At 39.1% G+C, this 21,359-nt stretch overlaps 1 protein-coding gene across 15 annotated transcripts in view; it reads right to left on the bottom strand.

Moving 5' to 3' along the window:
- Positions 1-21,359, bottom strand: part of PDE1C (phosphodiesterase 1C) — a 493,351-nt gene that overhangs the window by 94,696 nt on the left and 377,296 nt on the right. For 14 of the 15 annotated variants that reach the window (XM_082691797.1, XM_082691804.1, XM_082691809.1 and 11 more), the window contains 4 exons: positions 9,021-9,134; positions 6,971-7,153; positions 5,936-6,002; positions 742-858 (listed from right to left, as the gene is read on the bottom strand). In XM_082691797.1, coding sequence (XP_082547923.1) covers positions 742-858; positions 5,936-6,002; positions 6,971-7,153; positions 9,021-9,134 — 481 coding nt within the window. Of the gene's footprint in view, positions 1-741; positions 859-5,935; positions 6,003-6,970; positions 7,154-9,020; positions 9,135-18,801; positions 18,898-21,359 lie in introns of all 15 variants that reach the window. The other variant, XM_082691802.1, reaches the window with a different exon arrangement.

Below are 21,359 nucleotides of genomic sequence, written 5' to 3'. Positions count from 1 at the left end.
ATTACAAAGCAGAGGGGACTGAACGCGGGAAACGAATTATGTTCTTTACTTAAAGTTGAAGAATTAATTTGAAGCATGAATGGCTGGGAAATACCCAGTGACCTGTCATGGATGATGAGTGAGAGCATTTGTCTACGCTTGAGCCAAGGGGTGGGAAAAAAAGTTTGCAGAGACAGCAGATGCTCAGTCTGTCTCCATTACTGTCTCCACACCAGCGGTGATGGACAGTACACGACATCAGGCTGAAATGAGATCCGTGGAGTCCCGCTAGCCCACACTTCAGGCTGTACTTCTAGGAAGACTGGAACCAAACTGTGCAGATCCATCCTCTCGCCTGCTGTGAGCCCCACCCGGCAGGGGCTTAAGGACACATTCCCACCACCAGATTTCAGGGCAGCGGCAGTCTGGATGATGCTTCCCAAGTCCCACAGCAGTCTTCAGTCTATATTAAAAGGACTCCCTTGGTCTTAACCCAAAAGTTATGGAAGGATGGACAAATGTGGGGCATCTGGACACTCGCCTTTGGCTCAGGTCATGATCCTTGAGTCCTTGGATCACGCCCTGTATTGGTCTCCCTACTCAGTGGGGAGTCCGGTTCTGCCTCCCCTTGCCCAACAAACTTCTGCTTTCTCACTCACTCTCTCTAAAGTAAACAAATAAAATCTCTCTTTAAAAAAAAATAAAAGAGAGAGAGAAAGAGAGATGGACAAATGCATGCATTTTTTAAAAGTAGGCACTGACCTTGAAACGGCTGATCAGATCATAACGGGTGAGTAATTCATAAAAAATGAATTTCAGTGCATGATCCCCGCTGGCCTCATTGAGGGAAAAGACATCAAAGGACCACTTGTCCACATCCTGCATGGCAGGGAAGGGAGAAAGAATGCATTAAGTCCCCAGCCACTTGTACAGATACCTGTCTCCCCACTTGGAGAGTCACCCCACAACCTTCACCCAGGATTTCATAGCCCAAGACTCTAACACCATTTCTGCCCTCAAACTTTTCCCAGCTTGGCAGACCCACATAGCATTTATTAATAACATAATTAAATAGTCTTACTACTTACAAGAACATCTATAATTTATTGAGTGCCTACCATATGTGAGGCATTGTGATTAGCGATAAATACATAATGTATCCTGAAAACGAATCTAAATGGCAGGTATTATTTGTCACATCTTACAGATGAGAAAACTGGTAAGTTAATTTCCCTAAGACCTATCACAAGGGCAGCGCTAGGCACCAAGTGGGATCAGGACACAAACACGGTCAACAGATGCCTAATCTCAGGCTCTTTGCATTAAGCCTGTCACTACCACTGCTGAATTTCAAACGTTTATTTCACTTCATGACAACCTAAGGTGCTTCCCTATTGCAAACATCTCCCCAGTCCCTTACTATTATCTCCTGACTTCCTTAGTCCACAGTTGATTATGTTAATCCACTTAAAAGTCTTCAGAAACACGTTTGATGGGGAACACAAATCATGTGTCCCTTCAGTTCAGACTGCTGAGCTAAAACCATGGAGAAAGCCTTCATTTCACAAAACAGGAAAATGTGACCACTTCTGGTGTCACTGATCTGTGAACCTCATCCTCATATCTGTGAGCCACTTTACTAAAAAAAGTAAAACTGAGAGCTAAGCTGAATGCACTCCTCACACATCAGTCTTTAAACTTTATCAGTCTTGAAGTTCAAAGCCTTGTCTATAAATAGCTACTCCAAAATAGATGTAAACATTGTCTGATGTTTCTTTGACTTACAACAGGCTACTGGTGGATATAGTAAACAAAGGTGTGTTTAAACAGCAGTCAAAGCAACAGTCATTTGGTTTTCTTGTGTCAAGAGTTTCACTTTCAGGGATGCCTGAGTTGCTCAGTCAGTTAAGTGCCTGCCTTTGGTTCAGGTCATGATCTCAGGGTCCTGGGATTGAGTCCCACATTGGATTCCTTCTTCAGCAGGCAGCCTGCTTCTCTCTCTGCCTGCCATTCCCCCTGTTCTTCTCTCTCTAACAAATAAATAAAATCTTACCAAAAAAAAAAAAAAAAAAAAGAAGAAGAAGAAGAAGAGTTTCACTTTCAGTAGGTATAGAAAGTGTGTTGTCATAAGTGGACATACATGAGACCACACAAGGATGCATGTGAGACCATACAGAGAACAGGAAAAGTCAGATGGTTCCCTGGAAAAGACTCTTCTGGAACTGCTGGCCTGAGGGGCTCTCACCTCAGCTCTCAGTGCATTCCAACATCATCCATCTATCCCAACCCTGTCCTTCCTCAAACATCCCAACCACTGAAGATCATCCCAAGGCTATTAAGGATCTCCCTCATGGACAGGAGGGCACAGGAAAACTGAAGTATATATAGGGAAAGCCAAACTTTTCCAAAAGGCCTTCAACTGGCTTGTTTCAGTTGACTCTTAGTGGTAACCTCACCTCAGCCTTCTAACATTTCTCCTCCATTATAACAACTAAAGAAATAGCTACAAGCTGAGCACACTGTCTGTGCCAGGCAGAGTGAAAAGGGTTTATATACATTTGCTCATCCTCATATGCCTACATATAGGTGTTACTTCCCCCACTTTTAAGGAAGTGTCTAATGCCATTTGGTACCAGAACTAGGTAGTAATACCACTGACATCATTGTCAAGAGTGATACCATTGTCAATAGAGGAGATTGTAAACTCAATGAATACATAATGTGACCCAAGCCTCATGCCCTAAATATACCAATAGGGCCTAGGCCATAAACAGTGGGGCCCTTTAAGAGTAACCCAAGACCTAAAGCTTCACCTTAGCTACTATAATTGATGTTGCCATGACATCCATTAGTCCTAAGGAAAAGTCCACTGACAACTCAACAGGTGAGAAAACACTTTGTCACATTTGCAATGTTTACTCTTCTCCAGAATGAATAAAAAAGAGAACTATCACTGAAAATAGAGAAATGATCACAGTAAGAAGTCACGATTGATTCAGGATCTCAAGACTTCGAGAAACAGGATGAGTATAAATAGTCATTGGGATGTTCTGTCCCGCTACTCATTTTATGTGATTTTTAATCACAGCCTTTGCTGTGATTCTCAAATTTTAATGTTCTACAGAACCACCTGAAGTGCTCAGGAAAAATGTTGATTCTCAGCTGAGGGACTTCCAGAATCCTGGCCTGGGACCTAGAATCTGCCTTTTTAACAAGGACCGAGTTTAACCGTCTTTAACCCATCTTAAGCCATTCTTCTTCTCTTACCAGACATGGCCCAAGTCCCATTCCCAAGGAAAAACTTCAGGAACTTCCTGTCAGTCTAATGTAATGGAAGCCTGAACCTCCTCTTTTCCTCCACTTTAAACCTAGAGTCTACCCACGGCGATACCTTCTAAACAACAACACACTTCTACAGTTCCAATAGCCCCACTGCAAAAGCCCAGAGATGACCCCCCCAAATCAGAAGCTAGCATATATTGGATGGAAAAAATTAAAAGAACAATGCTGCAACATATTTCAAAGTTAGAGATTGGCGGTGGATATTCTCCTACTTAAATGTGATTTCATGCCCTGTTCTTACATTAATCGCAAAGGTTAATATGACTGTGGCATGACAGTCATTTTATTGAATTATACTCTCTCAGTTGGCGGGGGGTGCTTTCTGGGAATAGAAGAAAGCAATGACCATTTCATAAAAACTGCTGGCAGTGAAGTAGAAATGACCATTTCTTAAACAGGTACTACCTAAAAACAGAAAAAAAAAAAAAAAAAAAAGAAAGAAAGAAAGAAAATATCTGTGTGACTCCGCCAGCTCATCTTCAATCCACTGCAGATAAAACCAGAGTCTAGGGAGGGGGAAAATACTACCTTGTAAAAAGATCTTAAAATCCCCCAGTAAGCAGGGGCCAGGCTCAGGAGAAAACACAGCTTTAAACTTATGCACATTATCAGCAATACTTCTGCAGAAGGGTAGCAGTTCAGAGAGTTAACTTAAGGGTACTTAAGATAAGCAGCATTTAATCTTGGTCTGAATCATCTAGGTTCCTTTCTCCTCAGAAAGACAACATGTGGGCATCTGAGAGTGACCTTCATATCCCAGGTCGCTCCACATCTTTTTCAGAAAGGATGCTCCAATCCAAAGGAAATGTTTTTATAAATGTCTTAATACTTGTATAACCACCTGTATTTATGTTCATGACAAGAGAAGAAATTAAAGGACTCTTTTTATGTCCCGAAGATTTTCATTGAATGATTTGGGTTCAGTTATGAAAATCAATGCAGCTTCCTAGCGGGTGTTAATGAAACATCAGATCTCATGCAGTGATTTCACTGATCACATGGCAAATGTGGCTGTAAATTACACTGGTGCACTGGGCACTGGGTGGGGAGTACTGAAGAGGAGTAAGAAGAAACATGTGTCTTCTTGCTGCATCTTTCTTGAGCATCTTTTCTGTTCTTAGGATGAGTTAAGAGACAGAAAATGGACAACTGGCAATTTGAATATAGGGTCTCACAAATTTAACTAGTGAATGTCTTTAGGCAAGAGAAAGAGACTGAAATATAAAATCAAAATGGCCCTAAAAGTCTTTCTTGACATTAAGTTGATCATGAAGCTCTCCCAACCCTGATTCTATAAGTAGGTAATTTAAGTATCATGTAATACATGTTTCAGATTGCAGAGACAGACAACAGTAGCCATAACAATAGTCAGAATGGGGGAGCCCGGGTCGGGCAGTTGGTTAAGGGCCCTACTCTCAATTTCAGCTCAAGTCATCATCTCAAGGTCATGGTATTAGCCACATGTTGGGCTCCACACTCAGCAGGAAGTCCATTTGAGGTTCTTTCTCCCTCTCCCTCTGCTCCTCCTGCTTAGGCTCTTTTTCTCTCTTTCTCTAAACTAAATAAATAAGGGGTGCCTGAGTGCGTCAGTCATTAGGCGTCTGCCTTCAGCTCAGGTCATGACCCCCGGGTCCTGGGATTGAGCCCCGTACCAGGCTCCCTGCTTGCCAGGAAGCCTGCTTCTCCCTCTCCCACTTCCCCTGCTTGTGTTCCCTCTCTCACAGTCTCTCTGTCAAATAAATAAACAAATCTTAAAAATAAATAAATAAACAAATAAATAAATAAATCCATCTTAACACACACACATCCATATGCTAGGATGTCCCTAAGCAAATGGATTACATGATTCCGTGTATAGACACCATGCAGTGTCAACTGGCCGAGTGATCCTGACCCTTAGCACAGCCCCCATGCTCAAATCCAGAAGCCAAATCAGCTTTAGCACAGCCAGGACAGCCTCCAACCAGTGGATCTGAACAGACACAGCCCTAAGAGGAATACAGGCACTTTGAGGCTCTTAGAGAATATTCTATACAATTCTAAGAGCTTGCCTGAGTGGGAGTAATTCTGCAAGATTTAGCTCACTGAAACTCAAATACCTGTGTAACTTCCCATGGAACTTTCGGGTTCCGTGAGAGTCTTAGGTAAACAGGAGTATGTATAGGTTCTGAGGATACACATTCACGAGGAAACTTACTATGTGATTGGAACTCTGGTATCAGACCTTAGTTCTTCTGGCTCTAGTTAACTGTATTTTTTTAAAAATCTCACTAAGTCTCAGTTTCTTCATCTACAAAATGGACTTAGAGTAGATAATCAGATAATGATACAACTCTGATCCCATCAAAGACCCCACCCCATTGATGGTGACGTGGATAGGCATGAGACCCACACAGTCTGATTTTTAAAAACAATTAGCAAGTCAAAGGCAAAAAGATCATGATACTGTAAGAACAGGTAAGTAAAAAACAATGAAAGAATAAGTCAGGAATGACTGGGAAACCTGTAAGTGAACCATAAATGAAAGCCTTTTATTCTCTAACAACAAATATAACTGTACCTCTTAATAAGATACCATGTACACTGTCAGACGGTTTTTTTTTTTTGGTATTACCTTTAATGCTTCAATAACAGCTGGTGGGTAGCTCAGTCCAACCATGTTTGATGTTCTTCTATACATTCTGGCAAAGTCAAAGGGAGAAAAATGCAGTATTATTTCTTATGAAGAAGATTTACACTAAAATACTGACAAATACGAGAAGTTGGGTCAGCCGGTGAACCAAGAAACAGTTTTTAATAACCTTTTTCAGAGTCATTCAAGTGGCCTCAGACAGAGTTACATTTGAGAGAAATTAAAGCAATCCCAAATACATGAATCATTGGAAACAAACAAAAATTAATCAATGGGCCTCAAATTGGAAATTCAGTTATTACAATGGGTCACTACTTCTGCCAGAAGTGAATTATAGTATAACATAGAAAATATGCAAAGGAGTACTTCAACCTGAATGAGGAACACCTATGGGCAACTCATTTGGAAGACCTTGTTCTTTAGAACTCTCAAAAACAAGAAGGAAAAATGTCCCAGGTGACCTTTGAACTGAATATGGCATTTCTAAGACCTGTAAATGTGCAATAAGGATTACAGGAACAATAAATTGATTTGTGAAATAATGATCGTAGGAAAACTAAATCAATTTCTGGAATCTGTTTCTGGGGAAGGGGGCAATTTAATTTAAAGAGCAAAATGGCTAACAAAACTGGAAAGCATCATGGGGAACTCAAAGCCTTTAAAGAAACTGTCACCCCCCCCCCCAGGTCAACAACCTCAAGGCATCCCTGCCCTGTTCCATGTATGTCAAAAGACGGTGGATTAGATGATGTTCTTTTTTAAAAATGGGAGATTGAGCTGACACCAAATCTTTTCTAGTCAGCAAAAGGAGTTCTGAGAAAAGGCAAAGAATTGTCCTAATGAAGCTACAAAGATGAAACAAATACATTTTTGCAATCTCTCCTTCATGACTACCTGTTTCCACCAGCATTTTCAGTGTTTATAAAGATACAAAAATTACATCAAAGCAAAGTTTCCAGTTATTGGAAACAGGTGTCTTTTTTGCTGCTTTGGTCCCTGAACGGCAGCCCTCCTTACCTCTCCACAAATATCCCAGCCTGCACTGCATGGACAATGCTCTTGAACCGCGGCTTCTCCTCGCTCCTTCTGAGCATCATCCCCATCTGCCTGGTGAAGGTGGAGGCCAGCCAGTCTCGGACCTCAGAAGGCACTGCATCCGACTGAATGTCACTGAGCTCATCCTCCGTATCCAGAAGTCTCCTGAACACAGGAAACACAACCAGGACACTGAGATTACACCTGCATTTGGAGCTCTCGGAACAGCTGTTCCTTTCCACCCCACCTGAATACACAGGTACAAAGAAACTGAACAAAAATGGCCACAAAAAATGCAGCCCCTTTTTGGTAAGGCTTATAAAAGTCACCATTGTCTTTCAGGATGGTTTGTTCTACCAGACTGTACAAAGAAACAAAGAAACCAGAGAAAGTCAAGTATGCTTCCTCTCAGGCTATGGGTCCCAGACCCACTCCCCTAAGGAGCCCCCAGTATCTTGTGGAATTTGAATTGGATCTAAATCTTCCATTTAATAATGCATTCACAGGGAGCTTTGCTTAGATGGACCATGTGGTGTTAGTTTGTGTTTAAAAAAAAAAAAAAAAAGAACATTTAAAGACTTTGCTATAGATAACAATACTGTATCACAAACTTCAGAGTTGCTAAGAGACTAGATCTTAATTGTTCCCACCACAAAAAAATAATTATGATTCTGTGGCATGATGGAGGTGTTAGCTAATGCTCTGGTGATAATTATATTACAATATATACATGCCTTAACACATTATACAACTTAAAGCTATACAAAGTTATACATCAGTTATACATAAATAAAATAAATCTTTAATAAAAACAAATTTAACATAAAATAAAAATAATTTTTTAAAAAATTAAAAATTTTTAAAAGAAAAAGAAAGACTTTGTAAAATATTACCCAAATCACATCAACCCAGTCATCTGTGGTTATAAACGGAAATGATGTCAATTGATATTCATTCTACTTTGATAGAACAGTACAGAAATGTAAATTCTAAATTCAAGCAAAATTTCCAAAATAATGCAGTTCCTTATTTGAGCTCAGTGATTTAAGTCATCTGTAAGATATGCTTAGCTGATTTTTCAAATTTGTTCCTAGGTCAAACCACCAGAAGAGAACATAAATAATGGTAAGTTATAATAAAATTGTATTTTATACTTACATTAAACCCTACTAAAAATAAGCTGTAATCAGGTACAATAAAAAGAGTTTTTTAAAAAGGTTGTTGGGTTTTTTGTTTTTTATTTTTTCCTTTAGACACATCAATTGGAGGACAGATAAAATGTAACATTGGAAAAAATGATGCTATCAAATTTCCCTAAATTAGGAAGCAAGGAAGTCACCAAAAACTAAACCACCACGTGCATACTCCTCAGATTTGTGAGAAATCCTTTCAGATTGGAATCTGGCATAGAGAAGTTAAGCCTGAGAGAGGAGCCTGAATTAGGAAAGAGAAGAAAAGCCTTGCAAATTCACCACGTCAACATTTTTCAAAAGAAAAGCACTTTTGCTCCTTTCAGATGAATTTGGTGACAGGCAGTGCTTTAATACCTTTTGATAATTCAGGTGGGAAGAGTCTATTAAGAAAATTGATAATGTACAAGATCAAAGGAGGAATTCTGGGTCCTTAAGAGGAAAAATGCTTTAAGGTCACTTCAGGAACCTCCATTGACAGACAATGTGAATTAACACATGAACACAATTTTTAGGCTGAGGTTAACAGTGTGCAATTATTACAGTGGAACTCTACACCTGAGAAGAAATCTTACCATGTTTTTAAAAATCACTTTTTCTCCTCTTCCATTATCTTACTTCATTATCACAATGGCCATGTCAGAGAAGTTTAGTTAGCTCTCTCTCCCATGAGGAGGCACAGAGGCTAGGAGAGAGGTCCAAATTTCGTTTTGTGGAAACCCAAGCTCCATCACCCCCCATTTGAGTGGTACCCCATTACAGGCCAAGGGGGACATTTCAGAAAAGCCACATAACAGAAAACCGACCCTCAGTGTACTAACTTTTTGACACATTTTGCTTACCTGGTTTCATCAATGTACACAGATTCAAGCACTGTGGCTGCATATTCCAAATTCTTCTTAAGATCTACCACTGAAGCCTCGCCTCTCTCTAATTGTTTGACCAAAGACCGTAACCTAGGGGGAGAAAAGACACAACTAAATTAGAATAGAGAAAACCATGAATAATCCTACAATCCCAGCAGCCCATTTTACAGGCACAGAGTATTTTTATTTATTCCAATTTACCTGGAAGAAAAATAGAAATCTAATGATGGAGCTGACCATCATTTCTCAAAGGAGCAAATTATAAAAGAAATGTATATGATTTTGCCATTGTGAAGCAAGAACAACAATGTTCTCAACCACCAGGCACAGACCACCCCAAGACCTTCTAGCTGTCTTTTATCTTTCTAAGAATTCCTTAAATTAGCAATGTTGCTGCTTCTCTAATTTCAATTTTTTAAATTTTAATTGGATATAGTAAAGCATGAACCACACCAATGTCACCAAATACCACTTGAGATTCTGCTATGTTAAAAATTAAACTGTTTGTTCAGCCATGACCAACTTCTTGAGCTTGCATGAGCAATCTCATGGTCAAAGCATATTCCAAAACAGGTGAAGAGATTCAGAGCACCAAAATACCCACAGAGGGCTACATAAGGAATACACAAAGATAAATTACTTTACTAGGCAAGAGGAATTCCTCTAGGGGTAGATAAATACCTCAGCTTTAAGGAAAAAAAAAGAGAGAGAGGCTGGATGGTAAAGCAAAGTACTGAAGACAAGATCTTCTGCTAGTCAAGTGTTTCAGAAAGTGTAAGAGAAATGATAAAGTAGGCTCTTTCATTTACATCAACATTATCCCCACAGGGAAGGGGTTAGTATATATGAGAGCAAAAAAATAACAACAGATGATCAAAGTCCAGTAACTGAGAACATTGTAAAAATCAGAGATGTGGAGGTTGGACAACTCCTCGGGCTGTTTGATGGCCAGCAAAGGAAAGAACAGGAGCTTTGAGGACAACCTTGGGTTTGAGCTCCGCATCACAACATATTAGCTATGTTATACCAGGTAAGATATTTAACTTCCCTGAGTGTCAGCTAAATGATGGAGATCCAACCACCAAATTTCCTAAGTTGATATAAAGTTAAATCAAACTTTATATCATAAATAATATATGTAATATATGTGATATATGTGATGTGATATTAATATATTCACATCAAACATGAGGTTTTTGGGGCTTTATTTAATATAATTAACATATCACATTGTGTAAGTTATACACCATGGTGATTGGATACACATATATATTGCAAAACAATTACCACAATAAGGTTAGTTAACACATCCATCATCTCAGACAATTATAACTTTTTTCATGGTGAGAACATTAAAGATTTACTCTTAGCAACTTTCAAGTATACAATATTTGAAGCTAATAACTTGCTAATTATAATTACCAAAACACATTAGATCCCCTGAATTTATTCACCTCAAAACCAAGTCTATATTCTTTGACCAACATTTCCCCTTTTCTGGTTGTTTTTCTAAAGGCAATTGTTACCTTCATTGTCATTGTTGTTATTCAGTGACCTTGATGAACCCAGGCAACCAGATGGGAAACATTCTAGCAATATACTTAAGATTATTATCAAGTCTCCATCTCCCAAGTCTGTTTGCACTCTCCTGACTTCAAAATATTCTCAAGATTTGCCGTCCTAAGTGAGGATAGTTTACTTTGTGGCAAGGTGTAAATTATTCCCCTCCAGATCTCCATGAAAACGATCAGCAGTAAAGACTGAGGAAAAACTCTGGATCCACCTTAAACAGTATGATCAGCCATACAAAAGAAATTCCCAGGTATTTCAACAATGTAAAATACAAAAGAAATGAGATTGAGCATGGTCACTACCTGACTTATGACTCTCCAACATGTTAACAGGTAGTAGACAAAGGAAACCAGCAGAGGCCTCTGTGGGCCCAGAGGTGAGGATCAGCCCTGTGGTTCCCATTAGGAAGTGTTCTGGGTTTCAGGGACAGCAGGACAGGGAGTTGGCATGGAAGGGCTTACCAGTCACTCACACAGAGTAGACGGCCAGTCTGCCAAAGAATGGGGAGATTGTAGCTGTGAGCCCTGAGATCTATTCCAAATAAGGTTTGGAAGTTCTTTAGCAAAACACATTCCTGGCTAGGTTTGCCTCTGATTTTGACTCTCACCTCCAGGGGCCCAACCACCCCCAAGCTGTCTGGACTCTCAACTAGCAAAGTAAAATGAAGGTAAATTTAAGAATTTTTAAAATTTTCTCTCTTCATTTGGGGCTTGAAGATTCTACCAGGAATTGACATGACTCTCTATTGAGAGATTGAGAAAACTAAGAGGAAAAATGACGAAAAGAAAAAAAATGACTAGGCAAATATAACATTAATAAAAATCAGAACCATATAATCCTGTCCACCTATAATAGGTCTTCCATAAGAAATAAACAAACTTAAGCAGCTTTAATCGAATAAGTTTTTCTAGACTGAAAAAAAATCTTTATAAGCAGATAAAAAGGGATCAGATAAAACCAGGAAAAAAATACATAAAAACATCCAACATATGCTGTTGTAATTTTCTATTTCAAACAATAGAGAAAAGAACTGGCAAATCTTAGAAAATAAAATAATATGGCTTAGAAAGTAACAGAATGTAAGTTGGCCATAGACTTCTACCATGCCAAATACCAGAAAGCCATTTAACAGTCATACCGTTTTTTGAGAATAATGTGGTATAATTTAAGATATCTATGTCTATACCTATATTTAGTAGAATTGCCAAAAAACATATTCTCAGGTGTGGGCAAGTTCAAAATTTCATCATTAATATGATTTTCTAAAAAACAAAAACAAAAAACTTGAAGGCATATTCTAGAACAGTGATCTTTCAAGGGTGGGAGTAGATTCCTAGGTCTCCCATTAAGTGGACTACGGATATGTGACTTAGATTTAACAAAGCCCATCTTTACAAAATAGACAAGTAGTTTCAAAAGAGTTTTTAAAAGTGGCAGATGAAATACAGTGCTAATTATGCGAAGTCAAGTAAATATGAAAATGACTGACACTTCTTTTCCTAAGAGAAAAGAAGTTCCTAGTAGAAGGAACTTTCGTGAACTAAAAACCAATGATAATCAGTCAAAAACAATTGAAATGACCAAGAACATCATATAAAGTTTCAATTTGAATCCATGATTATGAACGATTCCCGCTCCCAGGAAAGCACAGTATTAGGGCAATCAAGCCTGGAAGAGCTTCCTATCATCCTGGGATTTGGCAGCCAGGGCCACAGGCCAAAGCAGGGGTGAGGTGCCTGGTGAAAGCATCACCTGGAATTCCATTCAACAGTTCAGACCAGAGCACTGAAAACCACCTCCCCTGGAAAGTCCCAGGCTGAGTGCCACAAGTAGCAGAAAATCAAGAGTGCGGGGCTCCATCCTGATGTAGTCTCCAAGAGTACCAGACCAACACTAGGTACACCCACATATATATAGCCGGTGTGAAGGTCTGCCCTGACAGATAGTTGTAAACAGAAGCAAAACACATAACCCAATGGCTTCAACAAATCCAGAGAAGAAATAATATAGAATGAAGTAGCTTTAGGATACATAAAAAGTACTAAAAATTCATATCTACTTCCGTTTCTCGGCTTGTGAGATGAGTAAAAGGTTCTGTCAACACCCTGGCCGACGTAAAGGAAACCTAGAACACACCCACTGTGTTTAAGGAGAACACCTAGCTGACATCCACCTCTCTTTATTCAAAAACAACCAAACAGAAAAAATATATATATCAACAAAAAGATTTCAGCATTCAAGAATGCAGAGAATACCACACTCAAAATGCAGAGAAAAGAATCACTTTTTTAAAAAAAGATTTTATTTATTTATTCGACAGAGAGACAGAGATCACAAGTAGGCAGAGAGGCAGGCAGAGAGAGAGGGGGAAGCAGGCTCCCTGCTGAGCAGAGAGCCCGATATGGGGCTGGATCCCAGGACCCTGAGATCGTGACCTGACCGGAGCTGAAGGCAGACACCCAGGTGCCCAGGACTCACTTTTTGAAAATAAAATGTACGAATGGCAACAAATGTACTAATGGTAAATTTTAGGGAACATCTACTTTGTGTTCAATAAAATTCAAGAAAGCGTGGATCTGTGAAACAAAGGTGATTGCTGAAATCATAATGTAATAAAAAGCAAATCTACTGAGACAAGAAAAGAAATTACAAAGAAACAAAATCTGACAATAGAAAGACTACATGAACTTTAAAAAAAAAAAAGTAAATGGTGACCCACTTTTTAGACACCAAGCTCCTATTTGGACTGGCACCCACCAGGTACAATCCATACCTGTCCCTGACCACATAGCTGCCGGCATTATGCTTTATACAGCTGTCACACAAGCCCTGGAAGGTTCCAGATGTCCTATTGTCAAGTATTGTTGGGCTCGAAGAGAGCATTCAGGTGGGTGTTCCTCCATTGGTCCCTCCGTCCACCCTCTCCTCTTTATCACTCCTGGAACATGATGCCCCATCCTTCCCCACCTACCACCTGCCTCTTGGTGAAATTGCTGCTTCGTGAATGAAAAAGTTTCAAATGGGCCCTTTCTCCACTGACACCAACAAGATTCAAAAATTTTGAAAATTCCTGAAGTTTCTGGGAATAAGGGGGCGTCGTCGCCTGTTTTCCATCACAGTTTAGGTTTTCTCTAGATCTGAATCCATCTTAAGAAGGGTTGCCTGAAAATAGCCTTGTTATAAAGTATCTCATAGCCACGTTATAAAGTATTTTTGTTAACCCTGGAGAACACTAGCTAAGGCGGGAAGGCTCCGATGCCTTCCTTTGCTCTCCTCCTGAAATCCGTCTGGATGTTTTTCCATGTGGGTTCATTTCACCTAAAAGCCTATGTCCCCAAGGACAGATCCCATGGTAAGCTGTACACCATATAACTAGCTCTTTAATACTATTTATAAATAATTCTGGTTCAGGCACCTAAAGCAAGAGAGAGAGGGAGAAAGTTGAAGGAGGGGAAAAGGAAATATACAACAATAACAATAATAAAGTTCCTCTTCTAAGTGAATGTTCATAGTTTCCAGCACTCCATCCATTTCTGTCACCATGGCTGCCAGATAATAGCTCCAATATAGAAGTGCAACACCATTTTAGGAATAGCTTATGCTTTCAAACTTTGGCAACAGCCTTTCTGTTAGGATAGCATGTAATTTCGTTGTGGATGAACCACGGCAGCCTTACGGGAGTCCTCCATTTCTCCACAGACACTGCTTTCTACAGGCTTCCTGGCTATAAGACATATGATGAAATGCTGTGCTTCTTCAGTTTTCTGTGCCCTCAAGCCCAGGGCAAGTCCCAGATGCTGAGTTACCTTGAGACTATGCAATTATCTGAAATGCATAAAAGCGGCACAAGAGAGGAACTAAAGAAGGAAAGGCTGAACACTGTATTTTGGAATTTAAAAAGGCTGTTGGAATAGAAAAGAGAATGTCTTCTTCTTTTTTTTTTTTTTGCACAAAGATAATTTCTAGGGCTAAGGGGGTTGATTTTATTATGAAATAACTTTTCCTTTTTATTTTTTAAAGATTTTATTTATTTATTTGACAAAGAAAGAGAGAGAGTGAGAGCAGGGACACAAGCAGAAGGAGTGGGAGAGGGAGAAGCAGGCTTCCCACGGAGCAGGGAGCCCAATGCAGGGCTCAATCCCAGGACACTGGAATCATGACCCAAGCCAAAGGTAGACGTCCAATGACTGAGCCACCCAGGTGCCCCAAGTTTTTCTTTTTTTAAGTAGGTTCCATAGTCAGCATGGAGCCCAGTGCAGGGCTTGATCTCATGACCCTGAGATGAAGACCTGAGCTGAGATCAAGAGCTAGATGCTTAACCAGACTGAGCCAACTGGACCCCCCAGGAGATAACTTTATGACTCAACTTCATAACCCAGAAAATTGCCCTACAATGAACTAGGCACTATTCCCCACCCTAGTAAGGTCCTGAAAACCCTATAATACTATGCTTTGAAAGCATACACATGCGCTGAGTTTTACACACGACTACAATGAAATAATCAGAAAAGCCTATGGAGCAAAAATAAATTGGAATAAAAAGCCAGGAAACGTGTTTTCTTATGTCTGTCCTTTCTGCCCAAGGTCATTCCCTCTGAGAATGGTGAGTAACTCCTAAAATGCCGGGGTGGCCAACGACAGGCTTTGTTTAGTTTGAAAGAACATAAAAGGGAACTGGATCTTTTGAAACACTTCCTGTACATGTCTCAGTGAATCATGAGTCCTACAAACTCTTTTGAATAAAAACCTCAATGCTTCAGCTTATCACATCCGTGTATTTGTAAGGCAAAGGCGTCTCTTGTGTACTTTTCACACACCTGTTTCCTCCATGTCACTCCCATCCCTCTGTCACTTACCTAAATGCCATAGAAAGAAAATTAAAACAATTCCTCCAAATGGGATACTCTAAGTGACCTTCAGGCGTATGCTTTAATGCCATCTGAGTGTTCTTCTGGTCATTTGTTTGTTTTTATAATTAATTAAGATGGCTGCCCTTGAAACACTCATTCAACATTTGCTGTGTGCTTTCTGGGTGCAGGCACTGTGACAGTCTCTAACTATCCAGAAAGAGAAAATGCAGTGCCTTCCCTTAATTGTGGAAGATGAAGGCTCATCAGCCCCTACCTCGAGGTATAGCAAAGCCTGATGACAGAGGTGGTGAGGGTGCTAAGAAAGCATATACAAAACACAAGGCCCTCCCTTGAGGACGTGACATCAGAGCCACTGGAGGTCACCTAAGTATCAGCCAGGCAAGCAAGATGGGATTAAAAAAAAAAAAAAAATGGCAAACTCTGGACTGAGAGAACAGCCAGAAGACTGTGATCCATGCAGGGAAACCCATGGGTAGCTGGAGCTTAAGGATATGTGAAGAGATAAGACATTAGAAGAAGGCAGAAAGAAACTAGACCCTGGTGGGCTTATCATGCCAAGCTGAAGAAATTTAATTTTTTCCTGGAGATATTAGGGATCCCCTGGAGAATTTTTAAATCGGGTAGGGGAATGGTATGATAAGATCTGCATTTTAAAAGATCGATCTAGCCACAGAGTAGAGGAGAGCTGGTCCTTAACAAATGGGAAAATTGTATACATTTTTGTTATAATGAGGTTTGCCTTGTAGCCTGAACAGAGTAGTACAAATATCATCTCTCATGTGATAGTCCCATGGTAAGATGCTGCAAGAGTTTGGTGGTAGTATGGATTACTGCTTTTCATAGTTTCTGAAAAAGGACTTATTTTAGGCATGTGGCTTCCTGATTTAGTTACCTCCAAACCAAAAGCAAGAAGACCATCAAATTGATGACTGGCAAAAATAGACTAGTTATGTAACTTTTACCTTTTGCTAATCTCATAAATAAAAGACAATTTTGTTTTTATGGTTCCTAATAATACATGCTTAGGCAGATATTCAAAGAGATTTAAATAGATAACCGGGCTCTAATTACTCTTTCACATAAGAAAAAAACCAGCTGTATAAGTCCATATCTATATTTTAACATACTTCTCTGTATAAGTCATTAATGATTAAAAAAATAATAAGGTTATAGACTTTAAATAGCATCACTAAGAAAATTGAACTAATTAAACACATACTGAACACTACACCCAGTTGCAGAATACAATACTCTCTTCAAGTGTATAAGTAACAGTTATCAAAACTGACCATAGGCTGGATCATAGCAAAAATCTCAACATTAATTCCAAACAACTGAAATCAGACAGTGTTCTTTAACAACAGTGTAAGTCAGGCTGCAATCAATAAAAAAAGTGATTTAAAATATTCTAAATGTTTGGGGATGCCTGGGTGGCTCCAGGTAGACTTGGTTAAGCCTACCTTCAGCTGAGTTCATAATCTCAGGATCCTAGGATCAAGTCCCACCTGCTTCTTCCTTTGCCCCTTCCTTGTCTCCTCTTCCCACCCCACTCATGCTCTCTCTTGCTCTCTCTCAAATAAATAAAATCTTAGAAAGAAAGAAAGGAAGGAAGGAAGGAAGAAAATATTCTAAATGTTTGAAAATTTGGGAATATACTTCTAAATAATCATGGGCCAAAGACTAAATGAGAAAATAATTCTAAATATTAATGAAAAATCATACATCAAAACTTGCAGCATATAAGTAAAGCAGTTCTAAGAGGGAATATATAGACTTAACTAAATATATTAGAAAAGGAGAAAATCTGAAAATAAGTGATTTCATTATCCATCTGAAGAAATTAGGAAAAGAATAAATTAATCCATCTCAAGAAACAGAAAAGGAACAAGTTAATTAAAAAAAAATGATAGGGTGCCTGGGTGGCTCAGTTGGTTGGACAACTGCCTTCGGCTCAGGTCATGATCCTGGAGTTCCAGGATTGGGTCCTGCATCGGGCTCCCTGCTTGACAAGGAGTCTGCTTCTCCCGCTGACATTTCTCTACTTGCGCTCTCTCTTTCTCATTCTCTCTTTCTCAAATAAATAAATAAAATCTTTTAAAAAAATGATAGCAAAAAATAAACACAGTAAACAAAACTTCATTAAGTAGAAAGCAAACTTATACCGAGGAAATCAACAAAGTCAAAATAACCAAAACAACAACAAAAATCGGGGCACCAGGGTGGCTTAGTCCTTTAGATGTCTGCCTTCAGCTCAGGTCATGATCTCAGGGTCCCAGGATCAAGCCCATATCAGGCTCTCTGCTCATCAGGGAGTCTCTTTCTCCTTCTTCTCTATGCCTCCTCTCTTCTTGTATGTTCTCTCCCTCTCTCCAATAAATAAATAAAATCTTAAAAAAGAAAATCAGCAAAGCCAAAAGCTAGGTAACTAAAGAAAGTTTAGTTGAATATTCAATAATTCAAATAATTGAAAAGTTTAATAAAATGGATAACTCAAACAAGACTGATCAAGACCAAAAAAAAAAAAAGCACAAATAACCAAATAACAAGGATAAAAGAGAAACTATTACTACATATCCTACAGACACTTTTAAAAGTACTAAAAAATATAAATAATTTTGTGCAGATACATTTAAAAATTTAGATGAAACTTTAAAATCCATGAAAATATTTCAAAACAGACATAAGAAAAAGATACCATAAAAAGACTTCTATATCTATTGAAGAAACTGAATACACAGTTTAATATTTTACTACCAGGAAAACTACAGTGCTAAATCACTTTATCAATGAATTCATCTAAACCATTCAAAGAGGAAATAACACAATCTTCCAGAGAAAAACAAAAAAGGAAATATTTTCCAGCTCATACTTTTGCTTCCAAAACCAAAAGAGAATGTTATAAGAAAAGAATTACAGACCAGTCTCTCATAAACATAGATGCAAAAATCCTAAACAAAACTTAGCAAATTAAATCCAGAGAGAAATAAAATGGAAAGCAAACACCAAGCACACTTTGCAAGAATGCAAGCTTGTTTTAATATTTTAAATCAATGAATAAATATTATTTATTATTTTAAAAGGAAAGAAAGGGGAAAAAATCACTTGATACAATCTTCAAAACAGATTTAGAAAAAGTATTTGAGGAAACACCTATTCACAATAGATTTCTTCCCAAAGAAGGAGTTTTCTCCTTCTAGTTTTCTCTAGATTTTCTACATCTGATACCAGGTCTTTAAAACCAAAGTACTACAACAAACATCATAATACATAATACTAAAATACAGTAAGCTTTCCTGTTGAGCTAGCTAACTTACCATGGGGCCATCTATTACCACTACTTCCCTTCAAGCCTGCATGGGAACTTCTCACCAGCTCAAGAAAGAAAAGAGAAGAAATAAAATGTATACAGACTGCAAAGGAAAAAATAAAATTATTAATGCAGATGAAATCATACATAGACAGGATATCTAAAATAATTTACAAAGGAAGTATTGTGATTAAAAGATGAATTTAGCAAAGTCACTGAATAAATAGCAATAAACAATTGGAAAAGGGTACTACTACAAAAAATCATAATAAAAAGTATACAGAAATAAACCTTATAAAAGACAAAAAAGAACTGCCAGGCTGCCAATAGGTAAGTTCTAGAAGCCATTTTTCATTTGCAGCTATTCATGTGCAAAGAATCGCCATCACTTCTGTCTGCGGATAAACATGCCACTTCAAAAACATCTGTTTCGATAGACCAAAGGAATGAGAAAAACTAAAAACATCTTTGAATGGTGGTAATGAGAAAAGGGAAATGCGCAAACATCAGAGGAAAGTCTGTGGAAGATTTAGGCAGGTTGAAACCACACACAAACATGTTTCTCTACATCTTGAGAGTCAACCCAGCCCCATGGCTCCCTCGTTTTCCTTCCTTGAACTCAGCTCCTTATTCAGTCTGAATTGCATTGCACTGGTATGATTATCCAGAGAAGCTAAAGCTCACTCACCCAGCAAAATCACAGAAATCCTACCATACTAGAAACATAGTATATTTTAATAAGATAAATGCAGGATTACCTTTCTCCCCAACTTTTGGTTTTATAACATAAATAAATGAAATGAATTCATGGATAAAAACCTACAAAGAATGGCTAAAAAGATGCTGAGTTACCCAAGCTCCCATCCTTAAGATTAATTCCAGAACTGTAGAAATAAAAAATAAATAAATAAAATAAAACACACACAGACAAAAGAAATTAAAAAACAACCCCCCCAAAAAACCTTGAGACACTCCCAAGGTGAGTTAAGGGTGCTTTGTGTGAGGACAGTGCAGTGCGTGTCCTTGGGCTAGGACAGGAGGCAGCCCCACCAGGCCCGGGAGGAAATGGTAGGAAAGGAAGTGTTACCATCTGCAATTGTTCCCTCCCTTCCACTGCCTCCAAATCCACAGTGGCCACCCCCATACCTCTGGTGACTCACAGCTCTAAAGGTCAAGAGATTCAGGAAAGTTCAATCAGGGTTGTTTGTCCCAACTTCGTGGCTCCATCAAGCTCAACAAAGGTTCCAAGATGGCCACAGAAGGAAAGAGAATGTGGAAAGACACAGGTGGGAGGGTTTTTTGAACCAGGTTAAAATTGAAATTCATCACCACTGGTCACTTCCCATTGTCCAGAAACCAGTCGCATGGTCATGCCCTTCCAGGAGAAAAGCTAGAAGATGTAGTCTGGCTGTGTGGGAGGTGAGGGAGCTGGTTTGCTGGAGAGCCAGCCAACCTCAGCCACAGCTGGAACACGGAATCCTGTCACCTACACTTGTTTTCCTTTTAACTCTTTTCTTTCTACCTTGTTGAAAGGATCAAATGGGATGTGTATGAAATAACTTTATAGTCCTACTAAACTGAGAAACATAATCAAGCTGATTATGAGATAACTTCCCGAACTTTCTGATAAAAGCAAGATAGTTCTCAAAGAAATTACCCAGAGTGAAAAAAGGCAATCCCAAAGGTTATATACTAAAGGATCCCATTTGTATCGCATTCTTAAAATGAAAGGACTGTGAAATGAAGAACAGGTTAGTGGCTGCCAGGAGTGGGAGGGGGCAGAGAGTGGGACAAAGATGGGAACATAAAAGGAGCCTGTGGTGATAGCACTATCCTGGATCCTGAGTGTGGTAAAAATGCATAGACCTACATGGGTAATAAAGTTTCATAGAACGAAACAGATGTGCGTACACAAATACAATAAAAATGGGGGATCGAGAAAGATAAGCAGATTGTGCTCATGTCAATATCCTGGTTGTACTACAGTTTTACAAAATGTTCCCACTGGGGGAGCTGGGTAAAAAGTATGTGGGAAATCTCCCCCTATTATTTCTTGTAATAATCTGCATCTATCTCAACAGAAAAGTTTAATTTAGAAAAAGGGACACAGGGGCGCCTGGGTAGCTCAGTAGGTTAAAGTCTCTGCCCTCTGCTCAGGTCATGATCCCAGAGTCCTCAGATCGATCCACTCATTGGGCTCTCTGCTCAGCGGGGAGCCTGCTTCCCCCCACTCCGCTCTGCCTGCCTCTCTGTCTACTTGTGATCTCTGTCTGTCAAATAATTAAATAAAATCTTAAAAAAAAAAAAAGAAAGAAAAGAAAAAGGGACACAGCCCTGCAGTGTAATGGAATACTGGTAGTAACAGGCTGGACTTAGGTTGTCCTTACCCTGGCTGGTTTTATAGGGTCTTTCTGTTCATGTGGTGGGTTTACTATCTACCTCCCGGATCCTTCTGCTTGGTTTCAGCAGAGGAAGGGAGAAATGTTCACGGTAGGCTGTTAACTGTCTGATGGCCTTGGAGAGGATCCAACAAGGGCTTACATCCAGTGGTGTTCAGAGCATGGT

This window comes from Mustela nivalis (genome assembly GCF_964662115.1).
Source record: "Mustela nivalis genome assembly, chromosome: 12".
Taxonomy (NCBI): domain Eukaryota; kingdom Metazoa; phylum Chordata; class Mammalia; order Carnivora; family Mustelidae; genus Mustela; species Mustela nivalis.
Note: the sequence above shows the minus strand (reverse complement) of the source record. Positions and strands in the feature narration are given on the sequence as shown.